Below are 20,147 nucleotides of genomic sequence, written 5' to 3' on the forward strand. Positions count from 1 at the left end.
TGAGCAGCATTCCATCAGGTCTTGCGTCAGCTAACAGTCATTCAGAACTGGTTGGTCTGGGCTTATACACTGTTAATACCCCCCCTCCCTGATGCCATGACACCATTAACCTAGGTCTGCTCAGGGACCACAGCATAGTTCATGTTATTCCACTGACTCCGGATCTAAAAGCAGAGCAACTTTACCCTTTGTGCCAAAATGTTCAGCTGAGCTGTCGGTGATTTAAAAACTTGTGATGTTAGGGACAGCTTTTTGAGTTTCTGGACAAAGGTAAATTTAGACTCAGTTGCATAAACATGTATAATTTATTTCTTTTTTTGGACTGTGTATACTGTTAAAATTGTATACATTGGATTGAGTGTCCCCGACTGCTTACAGAATAATGAATGCCTTGGTATCTCAACTATAACTGCTGAGTAATCATGTATTGCTTTGTGAAAAGTAATTTCTAAGAACCTAAACCCTTGCCAGAGGAAAAACTTTGTGGTGTTATTCTTCCCCCCCACCTCCATACTGTAAATATGGACCTGTATAAACCTGATTCTCACCACTTTCCACTTGTGACCTGAGGAGATGCAGTGCTTGCTTGTCTAAGTACAGTGGATAGTTTCTCACTGTCTGGTGTTCGCCCAAATGTAGCTGAAAGCCTGTGCGAGTGGCAAGAATGTTTCCTTTATTCTGCAGGTAACAAAACGCCTACCGGAGCCTAGGGCTGAACGATATATCGCATTTGCGATAATATCGCGACATGATCAAGTGCAATTTTCTAACCGTAAAGGCTGCGATTATACTGCGATTATATTATACAATTCATGGGCTGCATCCTCCTGAGGCCGCATTTGTAGACCGATTACGTCACAGCGACGTGCCGAAGGCTGTCCAAATTACTACCATATCCCAGAATTCATAGCACGGCCCAGCCAAACTCCAGTTTCCAGCAATGGCGGCCGCTACTAAGTTTTAAAATTACTCATACTAATCTTTCTGGGTCACAAAATAAACTTTTAACATATTTTCAGGCGAGAAAGTAGTTGTGTAAACATCAAATATCTGCTCGGTTTATCAAGATATCCCATATTTGCAAAAGTGCTTCGACGTTTTCAGAGGCGTCTGCTACCCACCAGCTCGACAGCTAGCCGGGAGCTCGAGGGTTACTGATGCGGCCGAGAACGGCACAACTCCCGGCACATCATTTTCAGATCACCGCGGAGTTTCGCTGCTCGGGTTAAACGTAATATATAAGTCACTTAGACAACCTAAAAATGTTATTGTTGGGCTTTTTTCAGTGTTTTGTTTGTTCGTGAGTAAATCGGTTTGGCTGAGATTAAAGTTATTAGATTAGATAAAATAAAACTTTATTAATCCCCCGGGTGGGTTCCTCCTTGGTTTTCACACAGCTGACTAAACGTCAAACAGAAAACTTATTAAACAGAAGTATGAGACAGTCGAGAATTTACGCCAGTGTCTGGTTATATTTTAGATAGCAAGAAGCAGACGGCCGAGTTTATTAAACTCCACCGAGACAGCGGTGACGCTAATCAGAACTAGCCTTCTGATTAGCTAATCAGAAGGCTAGACCGTCCAATTTCACGCCTTTAAACTTTAAAGGCGTGTTTGTGTGTGTGTTTATACAATTGCTATTATGTTTGCACTTTATGTGTAATGTTACTGACTGCAGAGATCAGTAAGATGTGTGTATTTTTTATTTATTAGTTTTATTTATTTAATATTATTTTTTTAATTGAATGACTGTCTAGTAGTTCACAGATGTCGAAAAACTGAGTGTGGTAAAGCCACTGATTTTTTTTTATGTATATTTCTGCAATCTGCACATTGTACTGACTTTCATTTTAATGTTTACACCAGGGTTCCTTGTCAGCACTTTATGCTCAGATGTTTGTAAGCTAAAAATAAACTATTGTGTATGTTCAAATATACTGTTGTGATTGAAGAAGTTAAATAAAAATGTCAGTCATCAATTCATGCATCACCTCATGTCATCATAACAGAGGTCTGTCTTCCAGGAAAGAACAGTTTAAAATTAATGTAATATAGTATTGGCCATACTATATGATGTATTGCTTGTCTTTGTTTAATAATACAGAAGACAAATACCTTAAAAAATAATCTCATATCGCATCGCAATCGCAATATTGGGGCAAAAAATCGCAATTAGATTATTTTCCATAATCGTTCAGCCCTACCGGAGCCTGTGGTCGCTTGGGTGCAGGTAATGTGCTGTGGTTGCACGGTGATGATGAAATGACCCCTCTTATACATAGTTACAATATTTAGTTTTAGTTCTCACAGTGTAGCCCATTGTCTTTGTCTAGGTGCAACCTATCTCCTACTTTTACTTACCATCTTTATCAGTCTTACTATGTTAGATGGAATCTGCAAAGCAAAATTAGCTGTCTTCATGAACTGCGTGATTAATTTTTTATTTTTCCCCTAGAAACTATCCCCAGCAAGAACTCTTAACAGTATTTGTGGTGTTAGTTATATCTGTTCTGGACTAAATCGGTGTCTTAGTCTCTCTTGTATCTGAATGCCACACCATTGACTATGAACATGTTTATTTTTCTGTACATTACTAGATTTTCTGCCCCTTGGTTTGCCAGTATTATTTCTCAGTCTTAAAAGGGATTAGGACTTAATGTGGTGTACTTTGGTACTTATGAATAGGACTTATGTTAAGTCCTTGTTACGGTAATTGTTTTTCAGACAGCCAAGTTTGTTAGCATTCCTAAGACTAAGTAAGTAAAATAAGTCTTATTCCCCTAAAGTGGTCACGCAGAACTCAAGAGCCTTTCTGATTTGAGTTTTCATTACAAGGACAGTTTTAGTTGGGTTTGATGTTTTGTTTTTGTATGGAGGATGAGACTGTGTGACTCAGTTTTGGTATTTATCAGCTTTATGGTGTGGCATTTCTTTGCATGTTACAGCGCTGTACAGTTAACGGTGTTGGGTGCTCCCACCACCTAACGTGTTGTAAAGATGGTGTCATGAGAAGGCAAATACATCTAATGTAACCCCTTGGGGCCACCACTGCAACCAAGTTGAGTGCAAGCATCGTGGCTCCCAAGCCTGGTCCATTCATCTATGCCATTGCATAAGACCAGTTCTCCAAAGCAGCCAAGTGAAATCCTCATCCAATTAGGCACTGTCCACATTTCCAAAAGGCTTTTCTCTCCTAGACTGGTGCTATTCAGCCTACCCCGGCATGACATCAGGCCCTCTCTTATAGCCCCACTTTACGCTGCTGCTCACAAATAATGAAAGCTGCCAATTAATGACTAATCAAGATGTGCAACAAGCACATCCACTGAGGAGTGACTACCATCTGATCTGCTGATTAAAACAGAAGACAGAGATCCTCTGTTTAACTTTTTCTTTCCGTCTTTCAGCGTTGCATTGCTGTAAAAACCGCCAGCTCTGGCAACCTTACTAGAAAGGCTTAAACATTAATAATTTCAGGTATTGGCAAGTGTCAATAGTTATTTGTGGGTTTAATATCTTACAATACATGCAGTGAATTATATTTGTTTAATAATGTTCAAGATATAAAGAAATTACACAGATTTAAAGATAAACCTATGGAGCCTAAGGTATCGAGAGTAAATCTCCAGCTCACTCGATTTACATTATGGTGCTGTATGTGTCAAAGTGCTACACCCTTACCACTCACTCTGGCATGTAATAGATTTCTGTAGGTTGCCCTGTCATAGGACGAATTGATAACATGCAGCTTTAAAAACTGAATATTATCACTTAAGGTGTCTGGCTTCTTTAAACATACAGAAAAATGACTGACCTTCCCTCCCTCAGGGTTGGGTTACGGTCATTCCCTTCAGTGGGTTCTCCACAAGTCCCTAGACATTAGTTGGAGCTGTTTCAATTCTTGAATTGAGACACTGTTTATGGTCTGGACTGAAGCACAGGGGCTGAGACTGAGAGAGGGTTTGGAGAAAGGGGCGGTAGCTGGTCTGTTACACTGCAGCATCGATTAACTGTGATAATCGGAATGGGTAAGCTTGCCATAGTTATTGTACCAGAGTCTGATCTGTTCAGATTTAGAAAGTTGTCAAACACCAACTTTGGGCTTCGTTATGTATTCCATGTCAAGAAGGGGCATTATAAGAATTCTTAAAAACACATTACCTGATATTTTTTGGACACTTGGGAGCAGTAGAAACGAGCTGTAAATATGGAATTGTCATAATCACATCTGCTAACAGATCAATTGGCAACCATCTGGCAAATGCCAGTCGCAAAGGGAAAAATGTGTTTCTCAACTAGTTAGCGAGACTACCGTGGTTTGCAAGTCACTGACTTGTCTGCAAACACTCACCAGCTAGTCTCTAAGTGGTCATAAAACTGAAAGATGGCCACAAATCAGAAATGGAGACAGGTGCTTTCAAAGTAAAAGTTGTGCTTTTGAAACATGTTGGCTGCAGCAGTCAGGGACAAGTTACAGCAAACAACTGCTCAGCTGGTAGTTAGTGTTGATAGACAAATCAGCCACAGGCAAAGATTGCAAACTGCTAGTGACCAGCGCTATCAGCAGGAGGTTTTTGGTGCTGCAACTTCTTAAAGAATGATTTCAAATAGCGAATGGCAACAACAGTTGGGGAAAAGGAAAAATATATAAGTGGTGATTGTTATTGGGTTGCCAACCAGTCTTTGGTGATTCATGGATGGATGGCTTTTCTTTCTTCCTTGGTGATTATTTGTTTGGCAGTTCTTTAGAGACCAAAACCAATCCATCTATTTTCTGCCACTTATCCTAGTTGTGTAGATTTTGAATCTCTATTACTGCAAAAAAAAAAAAATATATTCATGTTTTTTCCAGCAAAAGTAACTTGGCAAGTACAGATTTGTGCAAACATAAATAATGTCTAAAGACTGTTCTTACAAAAAAAAAAAACTTGGTCAGGACAGTCACAATCACACTTGTGACTATCTCATAAACATTACATCAGTCATTAGAGTCACTGCAGTGAATTCTTTTAACACCCATCTTTGAGCTATGACTTAACTTTAACTACACACCTCAAGACGGACACATAAGCCCCACCCAAAGTTCTCAGTAGGACAAAGATGGGCAATGCAGGCGCACATGTAACCAAGCAGCAGTTATTACAGCTGCGTCTAAGGAAGCGGCAGGGGCTGGCAATAACTGAACGTTCATGATTTAATTCCAGAATGCTTTTCTCCAAAGACTGTGTGAAGAAAAGCCATACATATTGGAATCGACTGGGTGGATGTGAAGATGCATTATAGAGTACGGTGTTTTCAGTATTCTTATTTTATCGATAAAATCGATTCATCGATAGCTGCAGCACTACTGCTAACTGCCCGCTTTGTGTGCCAACAAATGTTGTCATTTATAACTTCCTCCTTAAGCACCAACTGCCAGTTAATTTGCCATCTGTTCAAATGAGAAACATTTACCTAAACGGTGTTCTTTTTCAATTATTGCTACTCTTGAAGTCATCAGTTACCATCCAGTAAAACTGTTTATTCTGTGTCAATTCTCTTAAGTAATGTTTGCAGTAGTAAAAAGAACTGAAGGACTGGGTTACTCTTGCTTACAGGGGCTCGTGCAGACAACTGCAGGAGCCACTGACAAGTGGTTGTTTTTGTTATACTTTTTTTTTTTTTTTTTTTTTTTTTTTTTTTTTCCTCAGGTCCACTTGGAATCCACCTGAAACAATGCACATGTTCACCCTCTGATAAAATCTGTCCAAAGCAACTTGACCATTGCATACTAGCAGACTCAAAATATAATGGCGGTGTAACAAGTTACTTTTCTCTACCCCTCGGGTTAGAAGCGGACTCTTTCGTCAGGCTCTTGACACTTCCATTTGAAGATGTCGAGTGATGTCAAGCTTGTTCCACCTGCACTTTGTTGCGGTGACAGGACTTGCATACATCCTAAAACAAGAGCTGAGCATCTCATGTACATGGAAATCAAGGACGCGATCTTATGTTGTCTGCATCATAATCACAGGATTGACTGTCGAAGAATATAAAAGGGTGCTTCATTTTAATCTTACCTGGTTTGACTAGCATTGCATGAAGTGTGTTAATATATAAAATATATTAACGAGACATGAATTTTATTTGGAAATCTGTTCCTGTTGTGAGCACGTTCTCAAAACGCAACCTTTTTTCCAATAATCTTTAAATACTGACTTATTAAGCCGTCGAACATCTTTCCCATATTTTTCCCAGTGGGATGAGAGAGAATGAGTGAGGGAGAGATCAAAGGTGTTCAATGAGTGATCAGAATCCCTGCAGGAGAAACAGGTGAGCTTGGAAAAGGAGTCCTGTGCAGATGTTGACTCCAGGGCATTGGTCTGTTTTAAGAAAAAGCACAAGACCACCCCTTTAGGGGTTAAAAAAGTCACCTTTTGATGTTATGATACCTAACTAGGAAGCTTAAACACTGTGTAAGTGTGTATTGTAAATGATTGCACACTAGATGCACATTGATATTAAATCATATTACAGAGGACTGTATTGCCTGTGATTCCTCTGTCAACAGTGTGTGGAAAGAATGCTCTCTGCGTTCCAGAGATGACTGAGTAGAGTTGAACAGCCACCTGTTAAGCTGTGTCCAGTCTAATCAGCTGGAATTAGGCTGACTGCGGTGAACATATTTTACAATTGTATACACAACAAGAGTAGTTGACACAGGTGTGTGTGTGTGTGTGTGTGTGTGTGTGTGTGTGTGTGTGTCCCCCAATAACGAAAGAGGTATAAAGTGATATACTATGGTAAAGTATTGAGTGTGTCACAGATCCTAGCAGGAAGCTATGCTGTGACTGGATTGGTAAACTAATCAGTAACTAACATGCTGACACAAAGTAGGAAATACAAACTGAACAGACAGGTTGGCAGTTAATACAGAAAAACTAGAGCAAAGGGCATGAAGTTTATTTTTTATTTTTAAAGTAACTACTCAGAATCTTGTTTCCAAGAAAGGTTGTGGTATTATGTAAGACTGGGTAGGCAACCTTTCTGATGAGTGCCATCTAAAATTTCCTCAAAGTCAGTGTGCCATATGATTGCATTAGCAATAAATTTCATAATGCTCTATATTAACAGTTACACACTATATAGAACCACTTTATAGAATTATATTTGTTTGCAGATGTTGGCAGCTATCAGCGAATAGTTATCAGCTATTTTGAAACCCCAAAAAAGACACTTTTTATCCATAACAAGAACTCCATAACACCAGATGAACTAAAACAGAAAAGGCAAATGCTATTTATGATCTCCTCACAACAATAAGAAAAATAAACTGGGCCAATATGGCATGTTTGTTAATACAGAGATACAGAGTTAATGTGATCTTAGATTAATTCACTGCGTGTCGTGCCCAGGGCTGAACTGGGACAAAAAGAAAAACGGCCCGGGTATTTTGACTAGAGACCGGCCCACCAGGTATTATAGGAAAAGCCATAAAGCTTTTGAATGAAAACAAATGCTGTTGTGACAGTGATATACAGTCTTGTTGGTATATGTATGATTTCTATACATTTTACATCAGATAAAAACTTTGGTTGTAAGATTCAGACAATTATTTAATAAAAACTAGACATTTTAAATGAGAATAAGAAAGAAAAGTATTTCCTTGTGCCCCCCTTTCCCTTTTAATGTCCTACCTGGCCCCCTGGCAAAACTTTGCTAGACCCGCCCCTGCACAGTTACCAGCTGTCAGCTACATAGAAAAGGATCCTGGTGTTATTTGTCTCTCAGAAACAGTTCATAACTTCCCTTCAACTCATTCATGTCACCTAAAAGGTAAACCTGTTTCTCCATCACAGCTCTGATGATTCAGTAAGGACATCTCCTGGTTTCATCTTCATGTTTCCCTCTCACCAGATAACCAAACCGATATCATGACCAGCAGCTTTTACAGCTGTGGCTCCAGCAAACATCAGCTGATACTAGAAATTAATATTAAATAAATTCTAAAAACAGCTGATCAAGCTTAAATGTGCTGCTGTTGTTTACCGCGACATCCGCTGGTTTCCTCTTTCTGGCGCAAAGTGGGCGATAAACAAACAAGAGAGAAAAGCCGATCAGCTGATCATTGATCAGTTTCATGAGAGGGAGGGGGAGAGAATGAGAGAAGAGGCAGCTGGCAGCGTAAAGACACAGAATAACTCCAGCTCTGTCTTTTTCATTCTAGCTGAAGTCCGGGACAAACTGTTCCTTCTCAGCTCAACACAAAACGCGTAATATTTTCTCTCAATACGGGACGATTCCGTTTTTTACGGGACGGTTGGCAACTCTACTAACTAACCTTATGAATAAAATAAAGTTCACTATCAGTAACATCATAGCACCCACCAAACAACTGAACAACGGAGTTATTTTTACACATCTGCCAGCATTTGGCCAATGCACCACCTTTCATTGTTTACCGTTACAAAAAAAAACAACAACAAAAAAACATCGGCTCATAAAAACGAAAAATCACCATTGACCCACCGGGAAAATGCCCAATGGCCAGTCCAGCTGTGGTTGTGCCATCAGTTAACCCTTGGCGTGCCAGCCGTGGAACGCGTGCCCCGGGGATGCCGACCCCTGATGTAAGATGTAAATTAGAAAGAGAATGCAATGATTTTCAAATCATTTTAAACTACTCCGTAAACTTTTGCCATGTCTACTTTTGACCTGAGTGCTGGTAACAAGCCGGATGGTAGAGAACACAGCATCCATGATTTCCCAAAAGAATAGGCAACCAAAGCAGTTTAACACCTAAGCACAAGGAAAAAGGGGAGAAACTATAGTAAACCAAGTGTAATAATAGCAGCCTGACATGAGACTTATTTTTTTTTAAGGTTTTGCCACAAAGCACTATTTGTGTAATTTCCACTGAGTTCTTGCAACTTGTTTGGGGTGGGTTAAATGCTATCTTAGAAAAGTCCTGCATGATGGAAATGTTGCAGTGGGACACTGCCCTCAAATCAGTAGACTATATATGCATGGTTTGCTTTCATATAACATTTTTAAAACTTCAGTAACAATAAATAATAAAACCATGCAGTGAATGTGTAGTTTTGTTGTTATGGTGATATACACAAAACTGGAACTTCCTGTTTGCTGTGGTGGGCTGGGCATTTTCTAGTTGGCTTCTACTAAGTAAAAATCACAGAAACTCTAACAAAACCCTATATTTGGAAAACACTCAGCATCAATGTGGACTTGGTGGGATTTTTCTCTTAATGAGCTGGGACACGGTATTACACAACATTGCACTGGACCAATAAGCCATTACTCAGTTAGAGCTAAGGCAATTATTCAGTTAGGGCTTTACTTCCCTCGAAAGTTCATTTGATGTATTTGTAGGAGGATGTTGTTTAAATAGCACACTTTGGCCTTTTATATTATACAGCAGCTTACACAGTACTTGATGCACAGTGTTTACATATAGCTGTGCAGTTACACTTAGGGAAGTTGTGAAAAGAATAGATTTTTGAACAAATAGAAGTTCTGCATGCTTAATTGGTCTAGTGGTTAATGTGCTGATATGTGCGTATACCTCAAGGGTCCAGTTTTAATATCCCAAGGTGATAAGCCCTGCAGTGATGCCAAAGGTAAGGTCAGAAACCTTGGCTAATTGAAGTCTCATGTAATCAGCAGAAACATTTCCCTGAGTTCTCCTGTATTATATGGTGGCGAGTCAGGGGATGACTTCACTGGCCCACTGATGGATGTTAAGAAAAGTACAGGCCGAGTCTGCAAATAACAAACGGGTCGTATAGCATGTGCAAGCTGTTATCACAATATAGTAGTCAGACTGCAGACTACTATATTGTGATCAAAAAGAGGAATGAACATTTTAATTATCATAATTAATAATCCTATCATATAGGATACAAAGATAGCATTTCCCCAAACAAGTTGCAAGAACTCGCAGTGCAAATTACACAAATAGTGCTTAGTGACCCTTTTTCATGTCAGACTGCTATTCTTACACTTGGTTTACTATAGTTTCTCCCCTTTTTCCTTGTGATTTTTTTTTTTCCTTGTGCTTAGGTGTTACTATAGTAAACCAGGTGTTTTGCTTTTTTGTTTGTTTGTTTGTTTGTTTGTTTGTTTGCTTGCTTGTTTTTGTTTTGCTGGTTTCACAAAGGAAAAATTTATGATTTACAGTTAGCATTGTGACACTGTTACATTTTGAACTCTATCATTGAACAACCTACTGTCATGCAAGTTTAAACAAAACCACCTTAATTAAACCAGATGCCGTACTCTCAGTGCCACTGCACCCCAAAGTCTCCCATTCTGCTATGACGATAATTGTACTGTCAAGGTCATGGATGGTTAGGTTTCAGTACACTGTTCAAGTGGAAGGAATTGAATCAAAGGGCTCTGAAGGGGTCTAATCCCTGCACTGGAATGGCTTTGATTGTGTCAGGGCACAATTAAGAATAGGTACATGTATGTTTGGTCAATAGATCAGTCACTGAGAGTAGCTATGGCATGTATGAGCTCCTTGAACTTTTTTAAAATGCTAAATCAAGCACCTGGACTTTTTCTCATGTTTTATCACGCACAGTTGAAACTAACCTTCCAGCGCACACCTGTAATGTTGGCTGAGTGTATCTTTTGTTTTTGTGGTATTGACTGTTTTGCATATAACCCTGACAAAAATTTCCAGTGATGCCCAACTATTTGTTTGGCATCCAGAAGCACAATTAGTTGAAGCTTACTTGTTTCCCTTGCTTAACCTCCTGATTTCTGGAAGGGGAAAAAAACCCCAATAACCCAGCCTAGAGTTTGGCCACGAATAGTAGGTTCGTGGCGCTTAGTGAGGGGTGGCTTGGAGCGTTTAGGCTGATGTAAATTAGTTTTTGTTTTTGTTGTCAACGGTGTGTCTGTAAATGATGAGTAGATGAAAAGTTGTGCTTGTTGGCCAGCCAGCTAGGCCCCACACATAGATTGAAAGGGTTAACGCTCATACTCGCACAGATGCCACGCACATTACAAGCGAGCCCTTTCATTGGTCCTAGTGAACACGGTGCCAAACTCTTTGTTTAGACTGCATTCATAGTTTGGTCGGTATTTGCAAGTCCAGTTTTGGAGGTTTTATTTTAGGGCTTCAAGGGGGGGAAAAAAAAAAAAACCCCGTGGAAATCGACAACTTTATCTTTTCAGTGGGCACAGTGTCAGGATAACATCTTAAAAGTGTAATAAGTAATGTGTCTGCATCAAAAGCAAGAGCGTACAAGTGCAATGTGTTTGCTGCTGCTTGCTTGATTCTCCTTTTCCAGGAAGCTTTGCACTTTAGCAATATGTGTGCTTAACAGTCAACTCTGCTGGAGCTGGGAGAGGACATATCGCCGTATACAAATCGGATTTCATGGGACTCTGAAGTTGTTGAGGTCTTTCCAAACATGACTTGATTCTTAAAAGTACACACCTACACACAAGTATTTGCAGTATACTGGACGCAAACATCCACACATACCGTCGTGTGCACATGTACATGCTGAAACAAACACTGTTTGGCAGAAACGCACACATACAAACACTGCTCCACCGCAAGGGCAGCTGGCTCACGACCGCTAATGCAAGCATGAGATAATATTAGCAATCTATAAAATGCCAGGTCCTATTTTTATAATGTGAACTGGGGGTCACGAACTGCTGCATAAAAGACCATCACAGTTATGAGCCTGAGCTGCTCGACTCCAAATATACCCCAGGGTATAACTTCAGACCTGGATATGTGCCTGTAGGGTATTTTTGGGTCAGTGTTTACAGGTGTTTGTTCACTGGCAGCAATGCCAGGAGGTTAGTAGGATACCCACTTTAAGAAGTTCAAATACACTGGAGTTCATGTTGTTGAAATTATGGTTATTTTGACCAAGGATAGCCGGGAGGCAGGGTCTTGGAGCAGGAGCACTTATTTTTAGTAGAGATGGCACGATACCACTTTTTTATGTCCGATACCGATATCATAAATTTGGATATCTGCCGATACCGATATGAATCCGATAGTGTTTTTTTTTAATCAACAAAAGTGTTTTTTTAAAATATCTTGCTGCATTTTGCAAGTCTGCAAGTTCATACTCAAGTTTAAAACAACAACTACACTAAAGCTATTCTGTTATACCTGTATGCAAAAAAAAAAAAATATTTCATAGTTCAGCAATACTGATCAATCTAATAAACTTAAACCTACACCATCCTCCCTATTCTGGTATTTTAAAGAGTACTTAGCATAAATATTAAGCAACCTAACTAATAGGGTTCCAACTCCCAGCAACAACAAAAATAAAAAATAGGGAACCACCCCTCACGCTCCACCTCATGATGCTTAATCGACGTAATCAACCTTAATTTGATGCAGTGTGAAAAAAAATGCACAGAAATCAATTATTTTTCAAGAAATATTAAATAGATTCAACATCTTTCTTCAACAAAATTGCAGACTGCACAGATGGTACCTTCCCAAAGGGAAAAAGTACTATAGCTTACTAGGGTATATATATTAGACTTAATAGTTACTATATACAGTAATTGACTTCTATTCCTTTTACATCAAATTAAAACTTTGGGTGTCAAATAATTATTTATTAAAAGCTTGACATTTTAAATGAGAATAAGAAAGAAAAGTATGTCTTTGTGCCCCCTTTTCCCTGTTAATGCCCTATCAGCCCCCCTGGCTAAACTTTGCTAGATCCGCCCCTGCACAGTTACCAGCCGTCAGCTACATAGAAAAAGATCCTGGTGTAGAAAGAAATATTAAATACATTCTAACAACAGCTTATCAAGCTTAAACGTGCTGCTGTTGTTCAGCCGCTGGTTTCCTCTTTCTGGTGCAACGTGGGCCAAAAGCAAACTAGAGACACGGACTCGCGACAGAAAAGCTGATCAGCTGATCGTTAAGCAGTTTCACGATTGAAGTAGCAGCAAGAAGAGGCAGTCGCTCCATATATCGCTCGTTAAGCTTAACGCAGGAATGCTTTACAAACATTCAGAGATGGACTTACACACTTGCTTTACTTCTCTCGGGGATAACTTTGTCGGAGATGAAATGCCGGGTTTCTAGCGAAGCTCCAAATGCTATCCAGACCACCGACAGGTCCCGCATGCCACAGCCGCTCTATCACGTGATGCCTACTGCGCCGACGTGCTAACGTTCTGAGGTGAGTTACAGCGTGTTGCAAGTTTTGTGAGGTGCTTTCGTGATATTTAATGGATCGGATTACATTTTTTATTTTTCTCCGATATCCGATCCAGTAATTTAGGTCAGTATCGGACCGATACCGATACGTAATATCGGATCGGTCCATCTCTAATTTTTAGTACCGTAAAGTGCCACATCTATTGCAGTAAATTCAGTTATTTTATCAAAGACCACACCTCAGATTGTGCAGTGGTTTTATTTGTCTAAAACTGACTTATGACTTATGGCCTGTCACTTCAGATCCACCTTGGTGAACTAAATCTAGAAGGCAGGAAGGCAAGTGCAGGACTCGTAATGAGGGGGGAAGCGAATTGTAGAATTTTCATGTTTTGTAAGAGGGTGCAAAAGATCTACAGTAAAGCTGAAGTTGCCGCAGGGATGCGATGCTCTTGGTAGTGGGGTTTTCATTTGGCTGTATTATGTGAATAAAGCAAAAGTTTGTTTTGGCTTACTGAATGCACTTTTATGGTGGAGTAAACTAACGCCGCAGTTTCAAGTAGCCTTTGTTCTCCTGTAAACCAGCTTATTTAAATATGAAAACCTGGTAGTGTAAGGATTTTTTTTTTTTTTTTTTTTTTTAAACTTTGATTTGTACACACAGCTGACCTTTAACTGCCCACCTTTCAAAAATGTATTAAAAGTAGCTTTTTTTTTTCTTCACCCTTATTTTCCAGCTTCGAAGTCACTTTCAAGCAACATTCATTGGTACATGAGTGAATTCTGAAACAAGTGCTGATGTCTCTCTAAACCAACCATTATATCTTCTGTGTTGTTGTTGACGTTGTGTAGTCTATGTGGGTTAAGTACTACTCTGTGCTATATCTGTCTTCTTCAGACTTCATCTTCCATTCCTTGTGTCATCCGCCTCTCCTTCCTTCATCCGTCCTCTCGTGGACGCTCTTATCTTTTCCCTGCTTCCTTTGTACTTTTCCACTAAGCTCCATTTGTGTTCTTTCTCCACAGGTGTCGCTCTGAGCACCTAATATCAAAACCAATTGCAAAAAAAAATATCTGAGAAACGTAAGCCATGGCTGTGGCCGGATGTCCGGATTATTTCCTGCATCATCCCAATTATCAGGTAAATGGAAATATTTCATTTGAGATATTCATTTTTTTTTTTTTTTTTTTTTTTTTTTTTTTTTGGGGGAAAAGGGCAAAAATGTTCTTTTATCCTCCCTGATCAAAGACCGAGTCAGTAACTTGTCGTGGCATGGTTGCATCATTCTACTAAGATGAATCCACAAAGAGCAGCAGCTGGCTGGACCTCTGAGGCTCCAAAAAGATACTAAAGTAAACTAAATTGTTAAATTAATTCATGATTTCTCTTAAAATCCTTAACTTTGGCTGACTTTGGAGTCAGATTTGTCTCCTTACACCTGGTCTTTGCACAACAAGTGATGTCACAGCTACTAATATGAACTGTGCTTTGGTGTCATGAGTGTGCGATTATCGATTGTGTAGATGTGGAATATTAGAGCGCAGAGACTCTGTGCTTTCTCTGCTTCCTGTTTGTTTTAACTCTTCTACTCCCATGTTAGTGCTGATGCCAGGGATTTTCCTGAATGGTGATGCCCGTAATTCAGGAGAAGATTGCATTGGTGACATCACAGTTGGCCCAAACGGTGTGATGGTTATGAATAAAACTTCACTCTACAAACTGCACATGACCAAATTCCATCACTCAGTATCCCCTCAGCTGTCCCAGCTGCTGAGGTTTAGATATGGATTTGTCTTTTGGTCAAGTTGTCCCTGATCTTATTGTCTTTTTCTGTTTAATTCAAATTTCCACAGACATTGATTTACAAGCGAATGCCATCATTTGTTGCAGAGGAACAAGAACAAACTTGACTTTTTGACCTTGCTGTTAGATTTAGCAGAATCATCACATCACCCTCAGTGGAGCAAAGGGCTTCCAAGCATTCAGAGCAGGCCAGTCCGGCTGTGCGATACAGTTCAGTCTGCTAGTCTGTGTCGATTCATTTATTTTGGCACGGTTTTCAAATTTCTTTTATGTACATGTGCTCACATACTTGTATATGTAGTAGGTTTGTGTCAGTGGTTCTACTACAATATACAGCAATTTCTAGCAGCTGTATATTGTATCTGCTGGTCTTATTTTTAATAAGTTATTGAAAAAGCTGCCAGAAAGTGAAAAGGCACAGTGAATTTAAAAAATAACAAACAAAAAACCATGGTGCCCAAAGATGGCAGTGTAAATATGTGTAGGCTAATAATTTTCCTGCATCTGGCCCTGCATTAATATTTTTCTTGTTTTAGATTATTCAGCACTAATTAAAGACAGACTGGAGGCTGTTTCAGAAAGAAATGAGACATCATTTAGCTCTTATTTCTTTGCCAATGGATTGGGCGGGTCCTGTTAGAGCTGTAGTATATGGATGTTAATGTACACACACACACACAGCAGTACTCGCTCACTCGGCTGTTTGGAAACCATTCACCTATAACAGATGTACCTTGACTCACTGGATGAGAAAACCCATTCACTGTGAAATTCCAGGGTTGTGGAAGATTTTCCCTGAAAAAACTGAAGCAGCAGTACCAAACCGATTCAGCTAAAGATAACATTCATTCTATACTCCAGGGATTATATCACCACTTTAATCTTGTTTCAGATGTAATCTTGACTGCTGGCTAAATGATCTATATGTGCAGAACTAGGCACATCTGATGAAGTAAAGGACGCTTGCTAGGAAGCTACACTATGCCCTACCAAGTCAAAGTCTGTATAAATGTCAGTGTATGCGGTTTTATGTAACTATGGAGAGTACAAGGAGAGTTCCTTGTGACACAAGGACTAAAACACTAAAATGCCATCTAAAGAGATCTCCACATGCCAGTGAACAATACTGTCACGAAATGTTCACTGAATAAACATGCACCAACCCCAGGACGCTAATATTAATGCTAGTTATAACAAGAGTTACCTGAGCATTTGCATGTCATTTGGGCTTAACATCAGCAGTTCGGAGTTTCTAAAGACTGTCCTTGTTTATGCAGTGTGAAGATGTGCATCTTTTCACTTTTCCAGTTTACTGTCAGTGCATGAACATTAAGACCAGCAGTATGCTACACGTGAGGGCAAAACTAGAGTTTGTTCATTTTTAACAACTTTTGTAGTTTCTTTAAGCAGTCATAAGGATCTGTAAAGGATATTCAAGGCTCTTCTTTTCTTTATAAGCACAAAACCTGAAATGGTTTACTACTATAACATTTCCAGACTAAAAAGTGGTGATTAAAGCCCTCAGTCTTGTAATGTTATGCAAATGTCTGTCATGGCCCAGCTCTGCCATGGCTCATTTGATTTTAACTACAGCTACAGCTACGTTTCCACAGTATAAACAAATTAATCAACAAAGCTTTGTAGCAGACATTAGTGTGACCTCCTGATCTCATTCTAGTTAGTTATGTAATAAGGGATTTCCACTTGCTGCCTAGTGTTCATGTACTGTATGTTGCAACAAGCCTATTAGCGTTGTTTTTTTCCCAGTAGGTCAGTCTGAAATAAGACTAGGACCCTTTTAGCATTAGTGATCTTATATTTAAAGAATTTTTGTTCTCATTAAAACGGTAATAGAAAGTGCAATTTTTATCCTGTGATACTTAAAAGCTTCAGCCTCTCTAATGTCTGCAGACTGCAGTCAAGCGTGTAGTGTCCACTGTGCAGAGGACAAGTGGACAGTTTTGCAGTAAGGATCCTAAATGAGCACAGTTGGTGCTTATGTAATTACTGTGTGCACTGAAAAGTTAAAAATTTTGAATTGAACGTACTGGGGAAAAAGGATGTTGAAGATGGAGCTGCCAGGCAGGAGGAAAAAACCTCCCCTCACTTGTGAGCAGTGTTGGGTAAGTTACTTTAAAATAGTAACTTAGTTACATTACTAGTTCTCTCAAAAGTAACTCAGTTACTTCAAGTTACTCGTTACTTTCAAAGTAACTAGTTACTAGGGAAAGTAACTTTGGTTTTACTCAGAATTCTCTTGTTAATGTGTTGCTTCCATAACTTTGCCAGTCTTCTAGCTTGCTTACTTGCCACAAGTGCACTGTGCCACCTACCAATAGAAAGGATATGATAATGTGCATATTTCCACGAGAGAAATCCCACGCCTGGACCGTCATTGACCGCTGCCATGATTCTAGCCTACGTCACAGTCATGTGCGCCTTTTACATCCAACACAAAAACTGCAGTCGTGGTGCTTTCGATTGTACTCAGAACTCAGAAATTCTGCCTTCTGAATAGGAAGATGTAGGTAACACCAGACTGCAGATGAGCTGCATACAGGGCTGGACTGGGAAAGAAAATTGGCCCGGGCATTTTGACTAGAAACTGGCCCACCATTATAGGAAAAATCATAAAGCCTTTGAATGAAAACAAACACTGTTGTGACAGTGATGTACACTGTTTTGATGGTATATATGCATCAATCGATCAATCGTTTGTTGTAAGATTCAGATAATTATTTTTTAAAAGCTAGACATTTTAAATGAGAATAAGAAAGAAAAGTATTTCTTTGTGCCCCCCATTCCCTGTTAATGCCCTACCTGCCCCCTTGGCCACACTTTGCTAGATCCGCCCCTGCACAGTTACCAGCTGTCAGCTACCTAAAAAAGGATCCTGGGGTTATTTGTCTCTCAGAAACAGTTCATAACTTCCCTTCAACTCATTCATGTCACCTAAAAGGTAAACCTGTTTCTCCATCACCTGCTCAGCTCTGATGATTCAGTAAGGACATCTCCTGGTTTCATCTTCATGTTTCCCTCTCACCAGATAACCAAACCATATCATGACCAGCAGCTTTTTTTTTTTACAGCTGTGGCTCCAGCAAACATCAGCTGATACTAGAAATTAATATTAAATAAATTCTAACAACAGCTGATCAAGCTTAAACGTGCTGCTGTTGTTTAGCGCGACATCCGCTGGTTTCCTCTTTCGGTGCAAAGTGGGTGATAAACAAACAAGAGAGCCGATCAGCTGATCATTGATCAGTTTCATGATTGAAGTAGAAGAGTCATTCCTACTATTCGGTGCCATTTCAGTGTGATCACTCTTCATCAAAAAATACAAAATTTTGAATTATTTTAACATTTCATCTAAAAGAGGGATTTTCAACCTATAAGAAAAATGTATTGGTCCAGCTAAGGATATTATATTATAATATTTTTTAAAATCAAAGTCTTTACCCATGACGTGCCAAATGTCCACCCTGTTACAGGACATTCAATTTTCTATTAATAACTGTTTTGAATACACAGTTATAGTAATATTTACATTTTCTAAAAGCTACAATGTCCCTTTTTAAAATCTGCAAGGAAATTTCATGTTACAGTGCATAGCAATAACAGGGGTGACGGTAACAGGGGGGAGATTTTATGCTAAACTTAGCCATTACTACTAGTATGATGAACAACAAGCTAGTACATGGTGACCACTAAGAACCATTTTTAACATGTTTATTAGCCATATTATAAAAATTACAAAAAAAAAATTGTTTCCACTATTATAAGTGTAACAGGTTGGACGTGTTATGCTTTGCCACATTACAAAATCTTGCTAAAACATTGAAAAAAGGGTTGATTAAAGAGTGGTACTTACTCGTCTTCTTCTTGAAAGTTTTCCCTCCAAAATATGTTACATCCGGGAGTGTCATGTGACTAAAAGAATAATCAGGTGATGTGTTCTATGGAATTCTTATCAGAGTAACAGGGGTGACAGTTGATTCAGGGACACATTTTTTAAAGATTTTAAGTATTAAACATGCATTAATAATAAAAAAGAACATTTGATGAGGAACATTAGAAATAAGCCAATCCAGAAATGATGAAAAATCTAGATTTATTTTTTATTTTTTTAAGTTATATTTGTAACTGAAGTCGAGCAAGCATGACTGGGGACATAGTACTTTAGTGACTTGTGCTAAAATAAAAGTAATTTACTTTTAATGTATTTATCCTGTGTATATATCAATGTGTTCTATGGTAGAGGGGGGTTAAACATACAAGAAAATGGTTTAGAAATAAGCATTAGACAAGTTTTACACTAAATATACCATATTATGTCATTAGGACTCAAATGGCACCGAATAGTAAGAATGACCCAGAAACGGGAGAGGGAGGGGGGAGAATGAGAGAAGAAGAGGCAGCTGTGCAGCGTAAAGACACAGAATAACTCCAGCTTTGTGCCTTTTTCTTTTTTTTTTTTTTTGAAACGATGATTTATTGATTTTGTCAGAACAACACGAACAGCAACAAGTCAGCACAGCCAAGCACAAAAAAAAAAAAAAAAAAAATAACAAAGCAAATGCAGGTATATGAGTTACCAGTACACACGCCTGGGACAAAATATGTAAAGCGTTTCACATTCGAAGTCAAGGGAAACAATAAATTAAAAAAAAAAAAAAAAAAAAAAGGGGGGGGGGGGGGGAAAAAAACACAGACATTAATCAGTGTGTTTAAAAACAAACAGCGAGTCCCCCTTATGTAATAGCACAGTAAGGTCATGAGGTAGGTGATCAAGCAGAGGCTGCCATATGCTACAGAATGCATTACAATTGCCCTTTATGATGGCACTGAGGCGCTCCATCGGCAGCACCCTGAGCAGTTCTCTGTACCACTGTGTAACAGTAGGAGGCCGTCTCTGAATCCATTGAAACAGTACACATCGCCTCGCCAAATGTAAAAGTTTACTTAACAAAAGCATCTGTACAGAAGACAGAGAGAGCCCTTCTATAGATAGACCCAGAACGAACAGCATAGGGTTCAGTGGGATCGTTCGGTGGAAAATGGAGCAAAGCTCTATAGCAATATTCTTCCAAAATCTAGTAATTAAAGGACATTGCCATATGCAGTGGTAATAGGTCCCTACAGCCGTATTGCACTTCACACAAAGAGCAGAAATCTGAGGGTGAATTT

The 20,147-nt window shown here is 39.2% G+C and overlaps 1 protein-coding gene across 4 annotated transcripts in view; it reads left to right on the top strand.

Annotated features, from left to right (window-relative positions):
* The window catches only part of grb10b (growth factor receptor-bound protein 10b), a 95,002-nt gene that overhangs the window by 7,944 nt on the left and 66,911 nt on the right, over nucleotides 1-20,147 (top strand). For 2 of the 4 annotated variants that reach the window (XM_080897211.1, XM_080897210.1), the window contains exon 2: nucleotides 14,183-14,297. In XM_080897211.1, coding sequence (XP_080753337.1) covers nucleotides 14,247-14,297 — 51 coding nt within the window. In that variant the 5' untranslated portion in view covers nucleotides 14,183-14,246. Of the gene's footprint in view, nucleotides 1-14,182; nucleotides 14,298-14,755; nucleotides 14,842-20,147 lie in introns of those variants that run through there. The other 2 variants (XM_080897209.1, XM_080897208.1) reach the window with 1 other exon arrangement.

The sequence above is a fragment of the Rhamphochromis sp. 'chilingali' genome (assembly GCF_963969265.1).
Source record: "Rhamphochromis sp. 'chilingali' genome assembly, chromosome: 11".
Taxonomy (NCBI): domain Eukaryota; kingdom Metazoa; phylum Chordata; class Actinopteri; order Cichliformes; family Cichlidae; genus Rhamphochromis; species Rhamphochromis sp. 'chilingali'.